At 36.4% G+C, this 27967-nt stretch overlaps 1 protein-coding gene across 1 annotated transcript; it reads right to left on the bottom strand.

The window, feature by feature from the left end:
- Positions 1-15: 15 nt before the first annotated feature.
- Positions 16-27967, bottom strand: LOC130245317 (uncharacterized). Its single transcript, XM_056477986.1, has 5 exons — positions 27673-27967; positions 19019-19171; positions 3831-3979; positions 236-376; positions 16-91 (listed from the first exon to the last, which is right to left on the bottom strand). Exons 1-5 carry the CDS (start codon positions 27841-27843, stop codon positions 16-18), a joined length of 690 nt encoding a protein of 229 aa, XP_056333961.1. The 5' UTR covers positions 27844-27967.

The raw sequence follows: 27967 nt of genomic DNA on the forward strand, positions 1-27967 counted from the left end.
TGATCTACTGGATTGTCAAAATAGCTTCATTTTGTGAGGATCCACTCCCTTTTTCTCTTGAACCCCGTGGCCCATTAAGACACATAAGCAGCTGTAAGCAGTCATCAGCTAAAGCACACGTTTGAATTAATATGTGATGAAATGTTTCTGCAGAAGCTGACAGATCCCGGGAGTCAGAGCAGAGACTCATAGGTTAATGGGAAACATAAGCACCGGCGGTCATAACAATCCGTACCTCACAGGACTGTTGGTGAGGAGTGAAGCAAGCAGAGTTCCGCTCCATGAACCCAAACCACAATAACACAAACTCAGGGAACATATTTGTCGGGATCCCAAACCTCCACTCAGCAAACCTTTCAACCCTTCTTGTCCCACACTGAGAGAGAAACAGACAGACAGAGTGTAGAGGTCATTATTAAATCCTTTGAAAACACACTGAGGATAAATAGAAAAAGGATTTAAATAGATGAAAAATGTAAGCCTGAAGCAGTGAAATGATTTTTACAAAAAACGGTAACATGGTATTGTACTCACACAGAACATGTTTTTGTATTTAGAAATATGGTACACAAATGAAATAAATAAATGCAAGTACTACACAACCTGACAAAAGTCCTGCCGCCTATCCAAGTTTTAGGAACAACAAATAATATTTTGACTTCTGGTTGATCATTTGGTATCAGAAGTGGCTTATATGAAAGGCAAAGGCCTCTAGATTACGCTTATTTTACCAAAATAAAATATGATCATGCCTTGATTTTTAATTATTTAATTAGGACTGTAAGGTGTGACTTTGCTTAGACAAAAGTCTTGTCACTTAACATAAATAATGTAAAGTATAGAAAATAAAGTCATGGTGCAGTGGAAACAGAATTAATATTGTGTCTGACTCCCATGATCTTGGAGGACTGCATCCATACATCTCTGCAATGACTCAAATAACTTATTAATAAAGTCATCTGGAATGGCAAAGAAAGTGTTCTTGCAGGACTCCCAGAGTTTATCAAGACTCTTTGGATTCATCTTCAATGCCTCCTCCTTCATCTTACCCAGATATGCTCAATAATGTTCATGTCTGGTGACTGGGCTGGCCTATCCCGGAGCACCTTGACCTCCTTTGCTTTCAGGAACTTTGATGTGGAGGCTGAAGTATGAGAAGGAGATCTATCCTGCTGAAGAATTTGCCCTCTCCTGTGGTTTGTAATGTAATGGGCAGCACAAATGTCTTGATACCTGTTCAAATTAAACTGTTCATGTTGCCATCCACACTGCAGATCTCTAGTACGCCCCATATTGAATGTAACCCCAAACCTGACTTTTCCTTCACCAAACTTGACTAATTTCTGTGAGAATCTTGGATCCATGCGAGTTTCAATAGGTCTTCTGCAGTATTTGTAATGATTGGGATGCAGATCAATAGATGATTCATCAGAAAAATCTACCTTCTGCCACTTTTCCAAATGATCAACTAGAAGTCAAGTCATTATTTGTTGCCCTTAGTGTAGTTAATCATTTTGGGATTCACAAGTGTTTTCCGTTTATTTACGGTTGTGAATTGCATTATGGGACCTTGATCTTAATAAAGTGACTTTTACTGACATTTTAGTTGTTTGAAATAATATAATGTATAAGAAATACTATAAAGAGCAATAAGTCTGTAAAATAACAGAAAATGTACTGGCAGTTTATTACAAGGTGTTTGTACCATAATATACAACACAAATGCAGACAATATATCACTTTAAACTATTAAAAATGTTCATAAAAGTCACTTTTTAAAACGTTTAAGGTTAAACATTGTTGGAAGAAAGATCAAGGTCCCATAATGCAATTCAAAAGCATAAAGCATAAATAAATAGGAAAATTCAAACATGAATCACAAAAAAAAAATGAGATTTTTTACATTGTAACTCATCATTGAGTCTATTTATTTACTTACAGTATGTAAATGTGTGTAAATACATATTTATTAAGTTGTTCTAATTTCAGTAAAACCACTGAATAATATGCAAATGTTTAGATGATTTATGTACAGTATAATGCAGATTGTAAAGTAATACTTCCTGTCTTTTAGTAGATATATTAACCAGTTAAACTCTAGTGTTATTTTGAGATTTCCGCCTGGATTTTGCCTAACCAAATTTAAAAGCTTCCCAAATCCACATGCAGAGGTGTAAATGCAAAAAATTGCTATCATTTTAAAGAAAACCCTTTGAATTTTCACAAAACACTATTGAAAGTGTTTAAAAATAACAGTATATGTTGTCTGTGTTATAAAAAAAAAAGAGGCGCTTTTTGTATTTTTTTTTATAAACTCAAATTTGAAATTGTACCTTTTAGGTTGTGTGGTCTATGTTGCTGTAATTAATTTTGGTGGTTCCTGCACATGTCTGTAATCATAGGAAAAAAGAAAAATGTCTCTACCATAATCTATGCAAAAGTTATTGTATTCCAACTGATGAGATGTGCTATACAAGCCACAGGGATCGATCATTGTTTTCATATTTCACTATTCTTTGTTTAATCAAACATAATTCACTGTGTTTGGACCACATCAGACATATAAAAGGATTACTTATGCACATCACCTCAAAAACAGAGGAGAAATGGGACTGAAGCGCACAGCATAAGGTAAGAGATGACAGCTGTCTGTGCTATCTGAGGCTGCTTATTGATCATGAATGTTTTGTTTTCACTTCTGCGCCATGGAAACACTGCGATTCATTCAACAACTGTTTGATATGAGTATATAATTCAGTAAAAAGAATGCTAGAACTGTATGAGCACCAACAAGAGCTTTCATTTGACCTATAACGTGTACATGTGTCATATATGAACCATATGAAAAATATGAAAATGAACCAATGTTCAATACCCAGCTGGGGTATCCAAAATACTGTGTTTTAACGTGTAAATAATTTTTGTACAGTAGAATAAAAACCAAAGTGATGCATATGTGCATAAAATATAGATTCTACACTTTCAAATGAAACCACTTGAGGGGGTCTGGTGCAATGCTGGCCCTTTAAATCTTAAAGTGAAAGTCGATGACGTCACTTACCAAACAGGTGGTTCTAATTGGATTTGCATTGTCAACCTTAAATAAAAGTTGAAGCTATTATTATTTTAATTAATGTGTTAAGTTTGTACTCACTACTGTCAAAATCATTCGAAAATCATTTCAAATTCTGTGCAGAAATAGCAAAAAATATCCACAGATACTGTCTGGCCCTGCTCATAAACCATGTAAGGGTTTGTTTATTTAGTAAAACTCATGATCTTCACTAAGCACTCTAGTAAAAGTGATGTAAGAGTGTGACAAAAAACAATAATGGATAGTCTTGACGAAATGCGAACGCAAGTATATTCACAAGAGATGCAATTTAACACATGAGGGGTAAAAGGGTGGAAGTAGTAATGCATCTCGGCTGACAACTCATGATTGGATCACTCAAATTGAATGTTTATACAAGGTTTATACAACATGGCCTGGAGCCGCACCAACACTGCACATTTTACAATATCCCCGTAATCCAACACACCTGACTCAGGTCATCACCTCATTAGTAGAGTCTACAAGACCTGAATTGGGTGTCAGACAATGGAGGCATGCTAAATGTGCAGTGCTAGGGGGAGATTCCAGGAATGCGGCTGAGAACCACTGGCCCAGACAGTGTAAAACTTAATTTACTGTACACCAGGGAATCGTAGGCCTCTGTTCTCCGGAGTTAATGTCATTCCTAATCAAACACACCTGCCTGTAATTTTTAAGCACTCCTGAAGATAAGGCTTTGATTAAGAATGGGGTACACAATCAGATGTCCACTTACTGTGTGTAGTCCAGACAGAGTGTGGTCAGGTAGCCTGTGGCTAAAGCTTTGCCCAATCTTTTCATTGACCATTCAGACAGTCTGCAATCTAGCAGCTCCAGTAATCTGAAGGGATACACCGTTGTTCCCCGCTTCTCCATAAGAAAACACTATATAAAAAAAAAAACCATATACATAAACTTACAGCTTATAACTCACAATTGCGACTTTTTTTTCTCAGAATTGTGAGTTTATATCTGCCAATTATAAATTTATGGCTGACAATTGCAATGTTTTTAATCTCAGACTTCTGACCTTTTTTCTATGAATTGCAATTTTTTATTTCGCAGTTCTTTTTTCTCAGAATTGTGTTTATATCTTAGAATTCTAAGTGTTTATATCTCACAATTCTGATTTTATGACTAAAAATTTTGACTTTTTAATTGCAGAATTCTGAATTCTTTCCCACAATGGGAGTTTATCTCAAAATTATAACTTGACTCACAGTTGAGTCTTTTTATCTCAGAAATCTGACCTTTTTCTCAACATTGCAGGTTTATATCTCACAGTTTTAACTTTGACTCACAATTGTGACTTTTTATCTCAGAATTCTGACTTTTTTTTCAGGATTGTGAGTTTATATCTTGCAATTCAGATTTTTAGAGTTTTAGAATATTTTTAATTGCAGAATTCTGAATTCTTTCACACAGTTGGGAGTTTATCTCACAATTCTAATTTGACTTGCAATTGCATGTTTTATCTCAGAATTATGATTTTTTTCTCAGAACTGCAATTTTATATCTCGCAATTCTAACTTTGACCCACACTTTTTTTTTCAAAATCGCAATTCTGACTTTATGACATGTGATTACAAATGTTATTCTCAGAATTCTCACCTTTTTCTCAGAATTACAGGTTTATATCTCACAATTCAAATTTTCACTCACAAATGCAACTTTTTTTCTCAGACTTCAGACATTTTCCCAGAATGGCAATTTCATATCTTGCAATTCTGACTTTATAACTCAAAACTGCAACTTTTAATGCTGGTACACACTAAGTCGACACCAAAAAATAGTGCAGATGAAAAACCAACTGTGTTGGGTTCTCATTGGTTTGCGTCTGGACCAAAAAGCAAACAGATGGCAGCCAACTGAAATGTTCACAATTTCTTGTTCACAATGGGCGACCAGAACTTCTGACATGTAAAGGATAAACAAAGCAGCATTCAGTACCTTTATCACGGTAATTGTCACTCACCACTAATAGAGTGTCATACTCCTGCAAATATGTCTGATCATCTAATAATCCATATTGTTTGCAATTATATGAGGAATTACAGACGGCCTCTTTGTGTTTCTTCTTAACTCGAATTCCTTACTTCACTATGTATGTCACACTCACGTTCTGCTTTGTTGCAGATTACCAGTCAGAGCTCGCTCTTCTGTCCGACGCAGATTCGACATGCTGAATCGGGTCAACAAGGAACACAATGAGTTAACAAGGAGCCGGACCGGGGTCATGAGAAACCGGGTCCCCCCTGACAATTGGGTCTGCCTAGAATCCTATTGGTTCACTGGAGTTGTAAGTTTGTAGCACCTGATTCATATATATATATATATATATATATATATATATATATATATATATATATATATATATATATATATATATATATATATATATATATATGAATGCAGTGAAATCTCGTTTACATTTAGGTAATTTAAAAGAGCGTTTTAGTGACATTATGTTATTAAATTATGTATTTCGTATACTGATGCCTATGACGTGCTACCACTTCATTTGTAAATTACATATAATGTTACATATAAATACATAAAATCATCAAAAAGACATCATTTAATGTTTACAAATGTATCAGTTCTTTAACTTGTAGTTACCAATAATAATGACACTATTATGATTAGTCTTGTTAAAATGTCAAGACTGAGAATAGACTATAAAAAGCACCAAATATGATTATAATTGCACTGTGGAGAAGTACAATAGTTTTTGATCAGGTATTCAACGCAGACGAATCATTTGGGTCCTAAGCAAACTCGATTGCAGGGGGGACCTGATTTCCCATGACACCGGACCCCTAACCTGATTTCACCAAGTAGGATATGTAGGATAACAACATTCCAATCAGCCAATCAGAATTAAGGGATACGTTTACCGTTTATGTCAACAAGGAACACAACGAGCCAATGAGCCAACAAGGAGCCTCTAAAATTGGTTCTGACGTGTGTCCGACACATGAAACCAACTGGCAGGTCCGACGCTGACCAACGAAACAAAACAGATGATTGTTGGCTTAAAAAAGCTCTCAGAGCGTTTGATAAGCCAAATGTTTTCTAGCGATACAACACTAATAATTTTCCTCTCTTAGTTATTTTAAGCGAAAATTTCACTTACTATATATGTGCAACTTTTACTATGAAAAAGCGAGCCTCAAGTTATTTACTGTACATTACTGGGCAACGACAGAACGAGGTGTGTTCAAACTCGCCTCAGGACACAAAAAATGCAGAATTTCCAGATTATACATTTATTCATCCCCACTCTAAAGAGGTATAAGGTATGTTTATTTGTATTTCTTGTTAATTAATCATGTTTATGGTGAAATTTAATGCGTATGTTTCAACAAACACATGTAGACTGCTGAATCGCATCAAATCACTGAGCTCATTTGTCATATGTTCATGCAGAGTTTAAAATTAATTACTGGCTGTGTTTTCTTTGATTATAGCTATAAGTACAACGCAATATCACTCTCTTTTGTTAAGTTTAATTATAAATGAGCCTTTATCCACAACAGATCTAACAGAACATTACTCTAATTAAATTTATATTTGTCTTTGGACCTTCTGATTTTAGGGGTATTTTATGGAGTAATAAATTAATTTATAAAACTGTTTCTGAAGATTTTTTGAACCTACCGAACCCATCAACCTACTATGTAGATATCAGAGAACAATTTAACTTATTAAACCAATGCAGTACATTGCACCTTTAAAAGCTGGCCTGTGTGGTGTTATCACAGAGATCAAAGCAATTGCTCTTGACAAAATGGCTATGTGGAAATCAAGGTTATTATAGTTAATGAAAATGAACGGAAAAAACGAAAACTAGAATTGAAAAAACATGAAATAACACTGAAATAAAAATAGTTTTTCAGAAAATCTAGAACTGAAACTGCATTGTGTACATACAAAACTAACTGAAACTAACTAAAATTATAGCAGAAACATCCTTAATTTTCGTCTTCGTGAATGTATTTAATACATAAGCCTACTGTATGATTTTAAAAGGAAATCTATTTACTTCACGTTGCAGGTGTCTCAGAGTCTGTAATCCTGCTGCCATTGGCCAGATCAAGCCGGTTCTCCTCCAGTCAGTCCTCACTGTTGCTCCCGCGACAAAAACATTGAGTGGACGTGACAGCAGCACAGTGACATATTAAATATGACGCAGGCAGACACTTAAAAGTGTTAAATCAACACATTGTGCCTAATAATAGTTTTTTTTTTTTTTTGTATTAGTGATCCTGATCGCGAACGAATCGTTCTTTTTAACCAGATCTTACGTCAACCGGATGAACTACTTCACCAAATTGAACTGAATCATTTGAAATGATTTGCGTCTCCAGTAAGCTCTTATCCACAAACTACTTACTTTTTTAACAAGCCTGATACCCCCCTCTGACTCAAAATAAACCAATTCAGATATTCAGTCATTAGAACACTGAGATCAGATTTGAGAACTGGTGAACCGATAATACTGCACATGCGTGATTCAGCAGGTGAACTGAACAACGAGAGGATCTGGTGAAACGTAAGTTAAGTTTATTTCACAACAGAAAATCATAACGGAGTTTAATTAATTGAATCATGCTTCAGTTAGGTTGCAAAACTTAATTATAAGAAACTTTTCAGATTATGGTGATGTTTTAACTGACTGAAATTATGATTGCTGACTACATATATTTGGTATGTTGAGTCCTGGGAGAATTGTAACAAAAGATCAGAACTTCCCATACTGTGTATCTAACCTCAGAAGCAGGCTTGCACACATTGTACTTAGGGCTGCTATCTTGTGGGCTGTTGTATTTGAGTGAAGATGGGTAGATGATAGCGGTCATGTGTCCTCTAAATACATGTTTCAAAAAATGTATCTTTAGTTCAGTTTTATATTTTTATATTTTAATATGTATTTGATGATTTTGAATCTTGCACCTAACAAATATCCTTATTTACGAAAAAAAAAAATTGTGGAAAAACTAAAACTAATACTGAAACTAATAAAAACTAAACTAAAACTAAGCAATTTCAAAATATAGAAACTAATAAAAACTAGTAAATCTGCCTCTGAAAACTAAATAAAACTATCTGAATTTGAAATCGAAAAGTCAAAATGAAATAAAAACTAAAACTAATAAAAAAATTCAAAACTATTATAATCTTGGTGCAAATGCTATTAAACAATGAGAAAAGAGAGTATTTCTAAACAGAGAACATTTTTTAACCCTAAACAAAACTCCCACTATGCCATATAGATAAGTACTGATTTACAATAAGCAAAAAAGTCAATCAAAAATGAGAACCTCTTATTGAACTCTCAAACACTTATTGTTATAACCCTCCGACCGGGACGTATAAATTTGTGTACGTGCCATGGTGTATTTTAGGACTGCCCTAACAATCTTCAAGCGCAGAACTTCAACGGCATGCTTATCCTCCATACTGTTTTTCTTACATTCACAGTCTGCAAGTTTGGACAAAAATATGGCAGTGATTTTCACAGCATCAAAGCAATTCTAGAAGTAAATCACAGCCTTTAATTGGACAGATTTTTCCGTTTTACATGAGCTGAAGTGTGAACATGTTGCCCCTGGAAGGGAATGAAATGGTTGTGGAGCACGGTAATAAAAGCATGTCAGTAGCCATAACATACAACCCATGGCAGCTTGCAATGTCTGAACTGGCCTTTTAGTGGTTATGCAGCTGTTGTTTAGGAAGTATAAAAGTTAGAAAAATTCAGCCATAATTTTGCTAAATTGCACCAAATTTTGTATGGAGAAACTAGGCCATATCTGTATATTTCGGCAATTACAGTATATCCATAATTAATTCAACACAATCACAATTCGTAACTTTTTGATTTAGTGGCTAATTTGTATACATTTGTACGATAGCATTTAATACAATTTATTAAAATTTAGTATGATTTGCTTATCGCCCAATGACGGTTGAGTTTAGGGGTGGGGTTTGGTGTCACACCTCCTTTTTAAAATCGTACATTTTCGTATGATTGAACTCGGAGAAATTAGCCACTGACAAAACGTAAAATAATTACATTTCCTCATGAAATCAGGCTGGATAATCTGTTGATTTTAACCTAAAATAAGAGTCTCCATCAGCACATATTGTTGGATTTTTAATGTAACTTATTTGAGCATGACATGTGTACAGTGGTGTAAAATAACAAATTACAAATACTCTAATTACTATAATTGAGTAGTTTTTATCAGGAGTTTTAAAAAAGATGTACTTTTACTTTCCCTTGAGTATATTTTTTGTGCTGTATCGGTACTTTTACTCCACTATTTTCCTTCAACCTGCAGTCACTCCTTTTTTTTTGTCTCTGGGTATTGGCTAAAGTAGAATAATCAGTCCTTCTTGTCCAATTCAATCGCACATAGAAAGTAAATTGCATCATACTGAACAACTGCAAGACATTAGCGCTTCATAAATGCAACAAACCATTTGGAAGCATTTGATGTGTGCAAGATATTGTATAAAATCTTTACACACAATGATCGAGAGACTGTATAGATTGCATGTCACTGATGAGAAGATAGATGTTTACTTTATGATGACTGAAACCACCAAATGCCCTTATACAATTACTAATGCACTACAGAATGTTACGTTTACACATCCGTGCACAAATTACATGTAAACGCATAAGCCCTTCACGGCATAATACTCACTACTCACTACTCTTGAATACTTTTACAAGGCTACTTTTTACTCATAGTTTGAATAATATTTACAACAGATACTTTTACTCTACTTGCACATTATTGGGCAAGTAATGGTACTTTTTCTTGAGTATGATTTTTCAGTACTCTTTCCGCCACTGCATGTGTATGATTTTTTGAATTTAGGTTATGATTATATATTATATTTGTTGTTATTTATTTGGAAAAAATGACACAATGAATGTATTTCTGTCAACATCTTTAACTGGAACTTTTTTGTAAGTTGGCTTCAAACAAAATGTTTAAATGTTTACTAATAGGTACCAAAATACCTTATATATCGGCTTTAAACAAAATATATAGTTTATGATTTATTGTCATCTCAAGCTTTAATGTGTTTTTTTATTGTGAAAGGGAATAGAGATATGTTATTTAGACATTTTTGAAAATAATATCTCAGCCCTCATTGGACTAAAAAAATTTACTGAAAGTTTGCAAGCTGGCTTTAGGCTTATTAATATGCTTACATACTGCACAGTGCTCAACATATATAAGTACACCCCTCACAAATCTCTTATTTAAATTAATATTTTCTATAGCAGTGGTTCCCAAAGTGGGGGTCGCCGGACAATGAGGTGGGGTCGCTTGGCCATTTCCAAAAATCTAATTCAATTTATTCATCTATTAGAATGACCATATTTTATCCATAACCCACTGAAGAACAAAATAGTAGTTAATGGTAACATTGTTAACATGTTAATAATAAACATTAAAAACAACATGTAAATAAAAAGCCATCAGCCTTTTAATTTATTTTGCGACTCCTGGGGTGATTACGTTATATTTAAGACACAGCAATAGCATCAGATGCAGCACATTGATTATATGGCACCAGGTTAAACTTTGACACCTTTACGTCACTCACAAATATTAAAAATAATACAGGCCACAACTGAACATGGAGGATGGTCTCCGAGTGGCGTCCTCCAAAATTAAGCGATGAATAGACTTGGACCTTTTGGTATGTGTGCGCTGTTGTGTGCAATAATTATATATCTATAACCACCTCAGAGAATATTGTGGGTAGCAAGTCACTGGCATTGTTATTTTGGGGGTCATGGCCTAAAAAGTTTGGGAACCCCTGTTCTATATGAAGCTATACAATATTATATGTGTGCATATACAATAGATTAGTCAGTACTGAAGCCAAATCTGGAGCTTATCTAACGAAATAACTTATGATAACAGTCCAAAATTGGTAAATTAGAAAAATATTAAACAAACAAAAAAAAAATTTAAAATAGCAAATTTTAAGAGAAACAAAACAATTATAAAATCTTGTTGAAATTTTGTAGTTTGAAATTTTTTCCCCAAAATTTCGCATGCATTTAAATGTATCATCATTCATTTCTAAATATATTTTATTGACTAAAATATTATTTTAATAAATATTTCCATTTAATAAATCTGTTCTGTTCAAATACCAAAATATATGACCTATATTCACTGAGAAATAGATAAAAATATTCATTTTCAAAATGGGGTGTACTTCTTTATGTTGAGCACTGTATACAGTATAACATATTGTATTTGAATAATAAAAACAATGTTTATGATGTCTCGAGCTGATTTGATGATTTTTTTAAAGTTTGCCTGAACTCTAATTTTGGAAGACTTTTATTTCAGTTTGATTGCCAACTTAAATGGAATATTGAGTAGGGGGCGGGGCTTCCCTTTTGCATGTCATTCCCTCATAGCAAAGTAATGGTAAAAGGGGCGTGGTTAATAATATTGTAGCTCTTCAGTAACCTGCATAAATTAATTGCTCACCTAAAAACTAACAACGTGCACTATAAACATTGTAAATTATGATTTCACACTGACTTAAATATTTCATATTTGAAGCTGAAGTGTGCTATTTGCCTTATGTTATATTACAAGCTCAAATTTAAGTGATTGATGTTGTTCTATCTACATCTGTGATCAGAAATAAAATCCCTTATTGGGCCAATAGAAAAAACATTCAAACATATTCAAGATGTCTTCAAAGTTGATGTTTATTGATAGGTCGTCATGCTAAATATATAGTATTTTCATCCCTCATGTTGATTTGATGTATTTTAAATCTAATTTATTTAGCATGGATTTGAAATGTACTATTTGCATGGGCTTTGATTTTAAGATTGGTCATGCTATATGCTCTTTTAATTGATTAAGTGACGAATGTACTTCTATTTACATTTCCGATTGGAAGTAAAATTTGAGCCCTCATCGGCCACCCAAAAAAGCTAAAAACATGCTAGTTGGCTTCAAAATAAATGTTAAAAATACATACTGTATTTTAGAAAAAAACATTGTTTAGGATGTATTGTCATTTCTCTGCTTTCTGTCTTACAGGAGTCATATATTTCTGGAAAAAGCAATCAAAAGATTTGGCAGAAGCTGAGTAAATGGCCTGGTTTTAATTAAAATTTTATGGATTTGACAGGCTGCCATAGCCTCAGAGAGAGTGGTTCTTGTTGGAAATACAGGCCAGTAGCTGGCTGCCAGTGGACTATCAAACTAGAAAATAACCACTGCAGTGATAATAGGACCTGCTTTGTGTATCCAAAACAAAACAGAAGTGTCTCGGAGGCATGATTTCTCTATCAAAACAATAGTTAGAATGGTTCTGGTTTAAGCAAAAATTCACACTTTAGCCATTGTGTACTTGTACCAAAACCATGTGATTGTCTTCCAAGCACTAGAGATTTTTCACTAATAATTAATAGAAACTGTAGCATTCAAGAATGAAAAAGATGAAGTGTAAATAAAAATAAAATACTTAGTACTAGATTTTGACTGAACTTAAAGATACAAAAAACATCCCAGCAGGAACAGGATGTCAACATGACTGACGTTGTACCCCAATGTCGTAGATCAGTGGTTCTAGATCAGTACCACCTCAGACAAAAATTGTCTCTCCAAGTACCACCATAATAACCAGTAGCCTATTGAAATACAGTAGCGTGGCGGGCCTAATTAAACAGCTACAGCACTGCACAGTTAAAAAAAATGAGGTAGATTAATTCCTATTATTGAGAATATGTTTATTGTCAGCCATTTTAAAGATTATAAATAGTTTGAACATTAATTGTACTTGCAGACAAAAAAAGAAGAAAACTTCACCATGTAAATTAAAACGTGCTTTTAAAAGTTAATTAAATAAGGCACTGTTCTTAAAGTAAAATGAAAACTGCTGTACTTATATTAATATATAGTAGCTTATTCTTTAAAACCTGGAAATGTTGCTTAGACCTGATAAATATACAGGTAGGTTATCTCATGCATGTATACACACACACACGTGCGCGCGCATACTTTTTATACATTTTGAAATATGAGTTGCATGTACATACGACATATTTGTACATCTTTGATATTTAAACATTAACTTGTATTGTAAATATATAATTTGGAATTACTTAAATTAGAAATTATATCTGCTGCTCGTCATTTACAGTAGGCCTGTATGTGTCAGAAAAGAGAGTGATTAAATGCATACAGTGCTTGACCAATTCGTATGTGCGTTTTTTTTTTGTGATTTGGTGCGAATGAGATCAGTGAAGGTTGCGTTAACCGCAGTTCGTAGTCCCTCTGTGCACACGGAGAATAACTTTAGTTATATTCTACCTCTAAGCTTCAGGCATGGCAAAGTTGCCTGAGTCTGTTCTGTGTTTCGCGCCATTTAATTCATATCCAAATTAATTAGCTTAAATCGGAGGTAACAAACTTAACCAAAAGCCGCGTATGCTGCTTTACAAAACAAATAACTTTATATATTGAAAACACACATTATTTTACACAACTACTACAAGCACACATTTTACATATTTGTAATAGTTATTTTACCAATGATGCATCAGTCTGCAGAAGGGCTTCTCTAGCGTGTATCTGCTCTGCAAGCGCCAAGTGCATCTTCCTCTGGCTCTGCGCCAAGTGGACTGATTTTTAACATCTGATGACGCCATACACTAAAGTAAACATTCAAAGCACACTAGCATAATCGTATACTACAGGGAACAGCCAATGCTTTCTGATCACATGAGTCTCTGTGTTATCTTATGAGTCAAAGGGTTACAAGTGTGTTCATTTTATTCTTTAATTATACAGCTATTCTTCTGCGTACCATTAGAAGGAAGTCTAGGTACCACAGTTTGAGAACCACTGTCGTAGATGTTGCATTTTGTTTGGTAATGAAAATTGGGTTGACGTCAGAACGTCAGGCCGACGACAATGACAATGACGACAACGACAGATGTTGCATTTTGGTTACTTTCCAACGCAACCTAAAAACAACAAAATGTCAACGTCTAATAATGTTGCAGCTTTATGCTGTGTGGACGTTATGAATATGACGCCATACCTGACTGAAAAATACATAGGTTAGTGTATGCTCCATTCAACCTTTTCGTTTCTGTCAGATTTGCCTTTAGTTAAAAAGTTTATAAACGTTTGTGGCTCAGAACAATGTTTGTGTCTAATTTTTACATTTTGTAGCAAGTAATGGTGTAATAACTACAATAAAGTACATCTAAGCAGTTGTTTTTGGCAAAATAAAGCACTTCAGTCCTATACAACAGTGCTCCGTGTCATGTTGGCTGCTGATAAGCCTGTTGAGCTTTATTCTGTGATAACAACCGTTGTGCATGTATTTTTAGTAGTTGAAAACTTGTGAATAGATTATAAGCAGGGATTGACATTAACACCCACCAGGTAGATGCGGGTAGATGTCAGCTGTGGCAGGTTAGACAGACACTCCCACTTGCCACTTTGGCTGGTTAAAAATAGTTTTTAAATTGTAGGGTTTTTTAAGCAGGGTTTAACAATTAGGATGGCTGATCTTAGAATTGAGAAGCAGCATGACTGAAAGATAATTGTGTTTGCGCAAGCAAAAAAAAGCAGGTGACTACCGAATGAGAGGATGACCACTTGCTTGCACAGGTGCACTGAAAAAAGTGTTGCATGCAAAACTGTTGCAAACAATTTATTTGTGTTGAAATTAAACAAACAAATTAAATTTAATAATGTTCAACTTAATTTGTTTGTTTAAATTCAGCCCAAATAAATTGTTTACAACCACTTAACGTAAAAAAATTTAGTAAATCCAAGGAATCATCTTTGAATATTTTTTTTCAATGTGATGTGATGCGCGCGACTGTTAAAAAGCGTGCCCGCTCCCGTTTACTTGCGCAAAGCAACCGTGCCTAGAGAAAACGCAACTAGTGCGATCAGTTCTCTTTTAAATAGAATCAGAATCAGAATCAGAATCAGTTTTATTGCCAAGTGTGCTTCACACACACAAGGAATTTGTTTTGGCTACAGAAGCTTCCAGTGTACATAAAGTGACAAGTGACAACACAAAATAAATCTGAAAAAATAAAATAATAATAATAAAAAATGATGAACATTAAACAGATGCGGTTAGTCAAGAAACCTGGATGTTGAGTTGTATGTACAGATTGTTATAAATATACAGGTTATAAGGTGCTGTGTACAAGTGCGAATGTAGAAAGTATTGCATTGTATATTGATATAAGGTGCTGTGTACAAGTGCGTATGAGAAAGTATTGCACATATTTATTGCACAGTAGGGGAATATTTAACTGTTCATAAGGTAGACAGCCTGAGGAAAGAAACTTTTCCTGTGTCTGGCTGTTTTTGTGCTTGGTGCTCTGAAGCGCCGACCAGACGGTAACAGTTCGAACAGGTAGTGTGCTGGGTGTGAGGCGTCCAGAGTGATTTTGCGAGCCCTTTTACTCACTCTGGAAGAGTACAGTTCTTGAAGTGTAGGAAGGGTTGTGCCAGTGAGTCGTTCAGCAGTCCGGACTATTCGCTGTAGTCTACGGAGGTCGGTTTTGGCAGCTGAGCCGAACCAGACGGTGATTGAAGTGCAGAGGATGGATTGGATGACAGCTGAGTAGAACTGTACGAGCAGCTCCTGTGGCAGGTTGAACTTCCTCAGCTGACGAAGGAAGTACAGTCTCTGCTGGGCTTTCTTCACAATAGAGTCTATATGAATGTCCCACTTCAGATCCTGAGAGATGGTGGTGCCCAGGAACCTGAATGACTCTACTGCAGCCACAGTGCTGTTCATGATGGTGAGTGGGGGGAGTGCAGGGGGGGTTTCTCCTGAAGTCCACTATCATCTCCACTGTTTTGAGCGTGTTCAGCTCCAGGTTGTTGTATCTGCACCATAACGCCAGCCGCTCCACCTCCTGTCTGTATGCAGACTCGTCACCGTTCTGGATGAGGCCGATAACAGTAGTGTCGTCTGCAAACTTAATGAGTTTGATGGAGGGGTCTTTTGCAGTGCAGTCGTTGGTGTACAGGGAGAAGAGCAGTGGAGAAAGAACACATCCCTGGGGGGCACCAGTGCTGATGATGCGGCTGTCGGATGTGATTTTGCCCATTCTGACTAGCTGTTGTCTATCTGTCAGAAAGCTGGTGATCCATTGACAGACAGAGCTAGGAACAGAGAGCTGGGCCAGTTTGTACTCAAGCAGTGATGGGACGATGGTGTTAAAGGCAGAACTGAAGTCCACAAACAGAATCCTTGCGTAGTTCCCTGGTTTGTCCAGATGTTGTAGGGTATAATGCAGTCCCATGTTGACTGCATCATCCACAGACCGGTTTGCTCTATAGGCGAACTGCAGGGGGTCCAGCAGGGGTCCAGTGATGTCCTTCAGATATGCTAGCACCAGTCTTTCGAATGACTTCATGGCCACAGATGTTAAGGCCACAGGTCTGTAGTCATTGAGTCCTGTGATCTTTGGCTTCTTCGGGATTGGGATGATGGTGGAGCGCTTAAAGCAGGATGGAACTTTGCGCTGTTCCAGTGATCTATTGAAGATATGTGAGAAAATGGGAGCCAGCTGGTCAGCGCAGGTTCTCAGACAGGCTGGTGAGACACCATCTGGCCCTGGTGCTTTCCTTCTCTTCTGTTTACTGAAGATCTGACGCACATGATCCTCACTGATCTGAAGAGCAGGGGGGGAGAGGAAGATGGCTGGAGGTGTTGATGGCTGTGTAGGGCGATGGTCCGGGCTGTGTTGATGTGGTGTTGATGGCCGTGTAGGGAGATGGTCCAGGCTGTGTTGATGTGGTGTTGATGGCTGTGTAGGGAGATGGTCCGGGCGGGTGTGAGGTGTCTGGTCATAGGTGTCAAACTGGACTGGACAAAAATGGATAATCGTGCACCCACAGTCCTGCTGCTTTCAAGAGCTCAAGATTTTTTTAAATATATCCTTTTGTAAGCAGCAGCAGTTGCTGCTTTTGCTTTAAACATTCTTTGAAAAGAATATTACCAGGCCTAACATTAACCGTGTGCATGTGATCATCCTCCTTTCATTATCACACACAGTGTTTTTTACCGGCTTTCTTTTGCTTGCAGTTATTTTTGTAAATATGGTTATTTTTGTTAATATCCCTTACAATAACATTGCTTTAATATATGAGATTAACTCCTTGTTTATGAGTAGTTAATTGGTGATCTGGGAACTTTAGCGAGGACAGATTACTGTGCATATTTTAGATCCATGACAATCATTTTTTTTTAAATCTCAATTTTAAAAAAAAAAAAAGGTTTTGTTGAATTAAAAAGTGTGTGTGTGTGTGTGTGTGTGTGTGTGTGTGCGTGTGTGTGTGCGTGTGTGTGTGTGCGTGTGTGTGTGTGTGTGTGTGTGTGTGTGTGTGTGTGTGTGTGTGTGTGTGTGTGTGTGTGTGTGTGTATAGCTGTATTTTGCTTGTTTTGACACATTATTTAAAATTTGTGGCTAAGAAATTATTTATTTATTTTTGGTGTGGTCAGAGATCAATTTGGTAAATCCTTAATTTTGAGCCCTAAAAAAAGGCATGTGAAAAAACTAATTGCAATACGACAACCCATTTGCTCATGCACATTGACCAAGCTCATACACAACACTCACAAAAAATGAAATGAATGAGACATGTGGACACAAAATCTAAATCAAGTAATTTTAGCATGTCAAAGTCAAATTTGTGCACATAAAATATATTTTCCCAACAACAAAATTGTGGCTAGTGAAAATGGCGAGTGGCTAGTCGTGTTGGAAATCTACTAGCCACAGTGGCTGGTGATCGAAAAAGTTTATGTCAAGCCATGATTATAAGATGTGTAAATGAGTCAAAACAAGTGCTATGAATTCATCTGTTACACACAAACAGCTATGTTCTACAAGAAGACTAATTTGTAAACCTATAATCCAACCAGGTAAAACCAATAAAAGTATATTTTACACATTTCTGTCCTTATTATGGTCACATCTTGAAACAATGTCCTGTTTTGGTTTATAGGTCAGGGGTGCCCAAACTCGGTCCTGAAGGGCCAGTGTCCTGCAAAGTTTAGTTCCAATCCTAATCAGACATGCCTGGGATAACTAATCAAGCTCTTAGTAGGCTTTCTAGAAACATCCTTGGTGTTTTGAGGCAAGTTGGAGTTAAAATCTGCTGGACGCTGGACCTCCAGGACGGAGTTTGGGCAACCATGATGTAGATGCATTTGGTCCTGTTTATATTTCAATAAAATCGAGTTTCAGTCAAGTTCAATGATCTCAGACTGCTTGTTCGTTGTGCAGCAGGTTTCAGATGGTAGCATTTATGCTTATTCAAATGAACTCCTGCACTCACACCACAGTTTGTTTTCATCAAAACAAACCTGCCAAGTATAAAAACACCTTTAAAGTATGATGAAAGTCATCAAGAATAAATGATGACTAGAATTGATAAAAGAATTGACAGACAAAAAAGAATGTGATTAATGGAAAGGGAGAGAGAGCGAGAAGGTGCTTTTAACATGTAAAGCCAAAATGTTTTGCAAGAGAATGCCGAGATGACAGAAAAAAAATTCAGAGTTCTGGCACCTGAAATTGTTGTGTAATTCAAAACTCTTTCCAAAGCTAAGCTGATGTGGTGTTAAGATAAAACTTTAACAGTTATGGCTCATTACCGTTTACTGCTAAAATAAAGGACACGTCTCTAAGACAGATAACTATGAGTGATGTGGCTGAACAAATGTTTTTGTTTGCACGGGAAAGGTTTCGTTTAAATTACAGTAAGACTCTTGGCTGTGGACTTTTTTCCTGGTGTGCTGGAACAAGCAACTTGAGACTAAATGATTTCCATGACTGCCAATCACAGAACTAGCATATAAAGTGCTCACCAGCTCAACTACGTCTGTTTGCTTGAGAGACAGGCTCCAGATATGGAATTCCTGCACATGTGTGTAACGTTCATCTCGGATTGCCATTAAGAGTGGCTGAAGGCTGGGAGGAAGAGTATCTGAAGGCTCCAACTCGGGAAATGACAGCGTTATCTATAGGGGTTGAAGATGGACAAAAAAAAGATATTAATTAAATATCCAGCAATGTGTTAACAGGTGAGTTTTTAATAAATATTTCAATGAACATACGATTTTATTTCACCCCAATTCACTTCCCCAAACCAAATAAAAAACTGAACAGAATATTTTACACACAGAAAGGTAAGTCTTTCATGGATTGTAACATCAATTTCATGACAGACAAACAATAAATAAATTCATTAATACAACTTTTAAACATAAAAAGCTAAAGCAAAGGGAAATTCCATTGGTTCCCACACATCATGTGACCAAACATTGTAACATCTCCAATATATGCTCATTCTGAAAACATAGCCCTATATACTTCTAGAATTGTAACTTATGTAGCAGGATGTATTTAGTCTTTACCAAACTAACTTACTGAATGTGAAATCCTCAACGATAAAATATTGCACACTTCTTTTTGATTGCCACCTGTCTATTAGTCCCAGCAATGCAGTGTTATTTCTCCAAACAAAGCCAATCTCTGAAAATTGTACCAAATAAGTTCAAATATTGTATTTCATTAATGCCAAGATAACTTGCTGCTGCAAGTCAGGGCCATGAGTTTATTCAGCTACATTATTTTAAATAATTTTTCATTCGTAGAACTTAAAATTTTATTCTAAAACATGAAAGTTTTAGAGAGGACTAGACATCTATGACCTCAAACCTGGCTACAGGCCTGACCACTTGGTAGATAGCTAGTTTTTTATTTAGAATAAGATGATCACATTACATAACTGAACAACTTTACTGTTTGTTTCTTACAAAAAATATATATATAATACACTGACTGGCCTTTTTTCAAGTTTTATTCTTAAACATCAATGAACTTATAGCAGGCTATGGGCCTGTCCACTTGGTAGCTATAGCTGGTTTTTATTTAAACTATGATAATGACTACATAACTAGATAACTTTTAGGGCTGCATGATATTGGAAAAATCTGATACTGCGTGTGGTGGGGAGAGCGTGGCTGAACACCCGAAAGGGGGAGAGTGAGAGTGGAGACACCGGCGGCTGGTCAGTAGCCCAATCAGAAATAATTAATAACACCTGTTTTCTCTAGTGATTGGGTCGGAGAGACGCCTTAAGGGAGCGAGAGAGACCAGTCGAGAGAGAGAGAGAGCGAAGCAACAACCACCTTGAGGAGTTGTTGTTGATGCCCGGAAAAGAAATAAAAATAAAGAAATATTGTTACTACCTTACGCCGACCCTGTCTTCTTCTTCCCTCACAAAGAACCGTACAACAGTGCGATATTTTATTTTTCTGTGATATTGCGATATAATAAAAATTATATTTAATAATAATATTTTCTTACTTTTGCATGCTTTTCTGGACACTCACATTGCTTTACACAGTTTTTGGGGGAAACTCCCCATCCACCATCAGTGTTCAGAATCCACCTGGATGACACGACAGCAGCCATATTATGCCAGGCTGCACACCAGCTGATTGGTGGAGAGGAGACAGAGTAATGAAGCCATTTATGATATGGGGATGGTTAGGAGGCCATGATGGAAAGAGGCCAGTGGGCAAATTTGGCCAGGATGCTGGGGTTAAACCAGCCTGATCTCACGAGAAAACGTAAATATTTTACGTTTTGTCAGTTTAGTGGCTAATTCGTACAAATTCGTATGAGTTCAGTCGTATGAAATCGTACGCTTTTAAAAAGAAGGCGTGGCACCTAACCCCACCCTTAAACCCAACCGTCATTAGGGGATGAGCAAATCGTATGAAAATGTACGAATTAGATCGTACGAATTCATACGAATTAGCCACTAAATCAAAAAGTTACGAATTGGTGTGAGATTGTGTTGGTTAAACTCTTACTCTCTTCCGAAGGACATCATGGGATTTTTAATGACCACAGAGAGCCAGGATCTCAGTTTATTGTTTCATCTGAAAGACGGTGCTCACTGAGCAGTATATAGTCCACATCAGTATATTGGAGCGATAGTACCCACTCAGACCAGAGGTTGAGCGCCCACTTGTGGGGGTAAGAAAAATGCTTTTTATTACCTTGTTTTGTCTCTTTTCCAGTCCAAATATCAAAAAGTTCTTAGAGCAAGTAAAATATTGTTTTGTTTTCACTATCAGAAGAAATTAGTCAAAATTAAGAGTTTTTCCCCTTAAAACAAGCTAAATTATCTGCCTGTGGTGTAAGTGAAATAATCTTGTCTTTGCTTTGAAATGTAAATATTCATTCATTTATTTTATTTTCGGCTTAGTGCCTTTATTAATCAGGGGTTGCCACAGCAGAATGAACTGCCAACTTATCCAGCATATGCCCTTCCAGCCCAACCCATCACTGGGAAACATCCACACACATTACGGTCAGTTTTAGCATATCCAATTCACCTGTACCACATGTCTTTGGATTTGTGGGGAAACTAGAGCACCAGGAGGAAACCCACGTGAACACGGGGAGAACATGCGAACTCCACACAGAAATGCCAACTGACCCAGCTGAGGCTCGAACCAGTGACCTTCTTGCTGTGAGGTGAACATGCTACCCACTGCTCCACCGCATTGCCAAATGTAAATATTTGAACTAGAAACAAGAGAAAAATTCTAAGTAAGATTTTTTTTTTCAACATTTTTTTAAATTGTATAAATACAGTAATTAATTACCATTCTGTAGCTCCTGCTCAACTATAATTCAGACTCGACATTGCATATCTTTGCGATGTGACTATTGTGGATAAGCACATTGTGATATCGATGCTAAAATGATATATTGTGCTGCCCTATTTCTTTTCAAAGGAAGTGTAGCTGTCTAATAAAAATGAAATGGTTCCAGGTTGTCATTTGGTTCCAGGTTGAACAATGTGTGCCTAAAGTTTTTTTGAATGCAGAGCCACCATGGAGTTCTTGAATGTGTGTCTTAAAAATTGCTGTCCACTTTTGGGATATGCCTGATGATTAAGTGCTGTTAAATGCACCTCTTTGCTGTTTTGCAGACTGAAGGACACTCTCTGATGACCTGATAAGTCCCCCTAGGGACTTCATCTCAGTGAGGGTGTGTCCAAAAAACCGGCACTCCAGTGATTCTTTACAGCTGTTCTAACTATAAATCCAGTTACTAACTGGAAAGGCTTGGGTTGTTCATTTGAATTGTTGCATTAGTCTAAATGTAAATCCCCTTGTCAGGTATTAACAAAAGAAAAATAGACAACTTTAGACGCTTAAATGGTTGTATTTGTTGTATCTATCAGCTCTGTGATGCATGTCCACAACTTTATGCATTGGGTTAAATTAGGCTGTCCAGTCTCTGTGTTCAGTCCGTTACAATCATGGGTGAAACTCAGACAGACAGTCAGGCAGCAAGAGAGTGGAGCAAAGTGCATCAAATGATCGGTAATTAAAAGGGAAAAAATAAAAATAGAATAAATATATTTACTTTTATATTAGACACACATCTGATGCTTGTATTTGCAGCAGCTCCATGGCTACAACTTCAAGCATTGGCTTAAATTAGGCTTTACAGTCTGCTTTACTTTCGCTGTATCTGTTCAGCTGAGCAAACGGAACCAACCCTGTGACGTCAGACACAGCGACAATCCAAGATGGCGGTGCCCTAGGCCTAAAATCTATAGTAAAACATGCCGTTTTCTTCTAAATGGTTCAATTATTCTAATTTGTTTAATATCTTTTCATTAAAGTGGAAATCCAATGTACAAAATAAACGTGACTGAGTGCTTCATTTCCCCTTAAGTGGAAGATGTTTGAAACCATCAGGACTCTTCCTTGAGCTGGCCGGCCATCTAAGCTGAGTGATCGGGGGAAAAGGGCCTTAGTCAGGGAGCTGATCAATAACCCGATGGTCACTCTGTCTGAGCTCCAGCGTTCTTCTGTGGAGAGAGGAGAACCTTACAGAAGGACAACCATCTGTGCAGCAATCCACCAAATCAGGCCTGTATGGTAAAGTGGCCAGACAGAAGACACTCCCCGCCTGGAATTTGCCAAAAAGCATTTGAAGGACTCTCAGACCACAAGAAACAAAATTCTCTGGTCTGATAAGGCTAAAATTGAACTCTTTGGAGTGAATGCCAGGCGTTACGTTTGAAGAAAACCAGGTTCCGCTCATCACCAGGCTAATACCATCACTACAGTGACGCATGGTGGTGGCAGCATCATACTGTGGGGATGTTTTTCAGCAGCAGGAACTGGAAGACTAGTCAGGATAGAGGAAAAGATGAATGCAGCAATGTACAGAGATATCCTGAATGAAAACCTGCTTCAGATTGCTCTTGACTTCAGACTGGGGCGACAGTTCATCTTCTAGCAGGACAATGACCCAAAGCACACAAAATATCAATGGAGTGGCTTCACAACAACTCGGTGAATGTCCTTGAGTGGCCCAGCCAGAGCCCAGAGCTAAATCCTATTGAACATCTCTGGAGAGATCTGAAAATGGCTGTGCACCGTCTAACCTGATAGAGTTTGAGAAGTACTGCAAAGAGGAGTGGGCAAAAAATCCCAAAGACAGGTGTGCCAAACTTGTGGCATTATATTCAAAAAGACTTGAGGCTGTAATTGCTGCCAAAGGTGCATCAACAAAGTATTGAGCAAAGGCTGTGAATACTTATGTACATGTGATGTTTCAGATTTTTTATTTTTTCACATTGTGATTATGGGGTATTGTGTGTACAATTTTGAGAAAATAAATGAATTTAATCCATTTTGGAATAAGGCTGTAACATAAAAAATGTTGAAAAAGTGAAGTGCTATGAATACTTTCTGGATGCACTGTATTTTAGGCCTACTAGCTTGTCAAGTTAGGGAAATGTTTAAATACATTTAATTTAATAAGCAAAAATATAATAATTTAAAATTTAACACTATACATATATATTCCAATATTTGTTGTTAGGGGCATGAAATATGGAGAAATTTTTATATTTTTTCTTTTCATTTACAAATCTATAATGTGCAAAACCATTATATAATGCTTTCATTAACAAGCTTATTATTTTAATGACGTGATTTAGGACTGTGCAAAAGGAAAATAAGCAGGGGAAATTGCTTTTGGCTTCTTGCAAATGTTTTTCTTTGTTTTGGTTTTCTGTTCCACAACAGAAAAAAAGGTCGGTCTGGAACGTCATGTCAAACTAATTAATTTACAACAAACATTTATTTTTGGTGGTGAACTACTCCATATTTTTTCGTACAATTTCTACAGCTTATTGAACTGATTAGCAGGCCTAATCGTTTTGGGAACAACCTTTCATAGGCCTATATAATCAGGGGTGGTTCGGGTGGTTCTAACGGTCCACTCCTCACTACAAGGTCCCGAATTTTTCCCTAATTTTTCAATTTTTGACTTACAGTATGCTATCATAAAATGTGAAAATAACCAATCAAAGAAGGCTTTAAGACCAAGAGGAATCCTCTGTTTGATTATCATCATTATGTTTGAATATTTTTGTTACTCAAATTCATTAATTACATTTATTATTATAATTTAAAATTCGGAATTCGGAATTTGAAAAATTCGGAAAGTTGAGTGTGCTGGCCAGTTTGTTATTTGCCTAACTGTTATAGGCTTTTTTAAAGACGTTTTAACAGATTCTTAAAAAAATGTTTTAATGATAGATGATAATAAATTTGTATTTTAAAAATAAGTAGGGGAGAGTGGGGACGGTTGCAACATGGGGCAGTTGCAACAAGACTAATTTCTCTATTCAGATTCAGGAATGAGCTAGAGTGATGATATTTATACTACATATTCTCAGTTAGGCCATCCTTCAATCTGAGAGAAATCAGCCGAATGTGACCATTCCTTCAATATAAAACCCATTTTTAGGTATAAAAAAGGTAATATTTAGAAAATTTCTTATAGTCTAATCTGTTTTTTGTGAAACATTGTTCATTTGTATAATTTAAATCATGTTTCCTTAGCTTTAAATAAGCATAGCTATAAAGCATTAAGGCATCTTCCTAGCATAGGCAGTTTAATCAGGGTTGGGGCAGTTACAACATCCTGTTGCAACTGTCCCCAATTACAAAATTCATTTAAAAGCTTGCCATATGAACAATGTACAATTTTAATTTGATCACAGTTTTAATAGAATTTAATTTGAAAAAATAATTAATTGATTAATTACTTCACTTCAAAGTTCAATGAAGTAGTTGAATTGTAATGTGAAGTGACACTGAAAACAGAGCGAGGATCCAAACACAGGGTTTATTATACAGAGATGGTTAGGCAAGCAACAGTCTCAATTGGGTGCAAAGGCAGATAATCTGATGTGTGCAGCCTGATCTCACAAGAAAACGTAAGTATTTTACGTTTTGTCAGTTTAGTGGCTAATTCGTACGAATTCGTACGAGTTCAGTCGTACGAAATTGTTCGATTTTAAAAAGGAGGCGTGGCACCTAACCCCACCCCTAAACCCAACCGTCATTGGGGGATAAGCAAATCGTACTAAATTGTACGAATTAGATTGTACGAATTCGTATGAATTAGCCACTAAATCAAAAAGTTACGAATTGCCGTGAGATTGTGTTGGATGTGTGTGTGTGGGTGTGGGTGTGCGTGTGTGTGTGCGTGCGTGCGTGCATGTGTGTCTCTGAGCAGCTTCAGCTGTGAGTGTTTGCAATCAGATAGGATCTAGGCCAGGTGTGTGAGTGGTGCATGACTGGATCTTGTAGTTCTTTTGCTGGCAGATTTGTAGTTGTCCAGCGATGTGCGATGACATTAGTAAAGATTCAGTCTATATTTTCAGTAAAAGTATTTCTGTTCCGTTTTTTTAGTCCTGATAATTGGTTGTTTTGTTGTTTTTTCCACAAAAAAACTGCAAAAAATATGAAAAAGTGTTGCAACTGTCCCCACTCTCCTCTATTTTTTTATGTTTCTTTATTCTAAATTTTAAAACGCAAATTTTTTTACATTATTTATAAAACTGTAAAATAAAAGTTATGCAAAATATGGTAAGCAATTTGAAAAAACAGCAGGAAATATTTTTGGTACATCAAAAGTGTGGTTATGGTCAGCATTCAACAAGCTTATCTAATTCAATGTTTATTTCTATAGCGCTTTTACAAATGTGGATGGTGTCAAAGCAGGGGCGGACTGGCCATCTGGCAGACCGGGCAGTTTCCCGCTGGGCCGACGTACTTTTTGGGCCGGGCTGATCATCTTCTTATGATCTGACCGGCCCATGTGCCATAATCTGCAGCCCATTGGTTCTTTTCTTTATTGACATTGGGCTGACCCAATCTGAACTTCCATTTTGGGCGCGTGAGAGCAGAAGCGGCGAGCAGGCGTCTGCAGCGCTTAGCGGATCGACAACTGTTGCAAAGATCAATATATTACTGTCTATTCTATCTATTTACCTATCTGTCTATATAAATATATTTTTTAAAAACTTTTCATCTGCACCAAGGCCCGTGGTAACTTCCTCCAATGCTGTTTCCTTAACCCGCAAGTCTATTTTACAAATTATATATCATAAAGAATGTGCTACTCAAGCTCTATGAGGAGTGTCATTCATGTATTTTAAGATGCACTCGGTCAGAGGACAATTGCATGAGATATCATGGCATTTTGTTTTTGATCGTCAGCATGATGTAAGCTTATAGTTACAATAATATTTATACAATATAATTATAATGATATTTATACGTGACCAAACTAGTGTGCAACTTAAGCAAAACAAAACTAAGTATAAAAAAACAGTATTAGTAGATCGGGCCCAAACAAATATTTGTTGCATTTTTTAATTGTTTAAAGTTCATTTGATTGACTATGTACAATCTTTAATCTATGTTTGATGTTTCATTGTTGAGTTAAACATTTTTAAGCGTCTATGACACATTGCTTTTATTATTTATTTTTATTAGGTTAACCAACATTAACTGCATGCATCCGCAGGCAGTTTTTGTTATGTTCATTATTTAATATAGGCTCCCTCAAAACACACAGGCACACACAAGATGGACGTCCAGTGTGGATTATAGTTTTATTATAATAATAAATTTAAAAAATTAAGTTTTTAATTTGTCAACTCTCATTATTTCCTACTTTTATAGAATGGGAGTTGGTAAACATATTCAAGGACGTGCACGGATGGGTGGCATTTTGATTGAATGTAGTGGGCCGCTCTGTCCCAAAATGCCAGGGCCGATTTTTTGTCCCAGTCCAGCCCTGTGTCAAAGTCTGTCAGAAGTCTGTCTGAAACTGTCAGTCCACTTTTCAGAGTTGAAGATTAGTTAAGTTCAGTTCAGTGTGGTTTAATTTTCACTGCTGAAAGTCACTGAGGACCAAATCCATCAAAACTTATCCAACAAAACGTAGCAACCTACTTAAAACGTTACTAAAATGCAGTATTTTCTCATTTAATAGAAATTGAGGCGAATAACCACAAAAAGCTCCCGTTTTAAAAACAAAAAAGAACCAGCCTTTTTAAAAAGCTAGTTATGGGTCTGCGTTCAGTTTATAATTATCAGCTTCACAGTGTAAATACCTTTCTGAGAGGCTGCTGTGTGTCGATATGGTGAAGGATGTCCAGTTTGAGCTCCGCACTGATGCTGCTTCTCGTCCGCAGGCAGTGATGCTCGTATCTCTCCAAGAGCGCGCTGAGTTGCAGCACTGCTTCACTCGACGCTCCTCCACCTGCAGACTGAGCTTTTCGCATTATGAGACTTTTAGAAAACGAGAGTGTTCATCAATCAATTCATTAAAACGCTTTATGTTACTGACGCCTGACGAACCATAAGCATTTAAAGTTATACATACATATGCTAGTTGACAACTTTGTT

The sequence above is a fragment of the Danio aesculapii genome, chromosome 18, assembly GCF_903798145.1.
Source record: "Danio aesculapii chromosome 18, fDanAes4.1, whole genome shotgun sequence".
Classification (NCBI taxonomy): domain Eukaryota; kingdom Metazoa; phylum Chordata; class Actinopteri; order Cypriniformes; family Danionidae; genus Danio; species Danio aesculapii.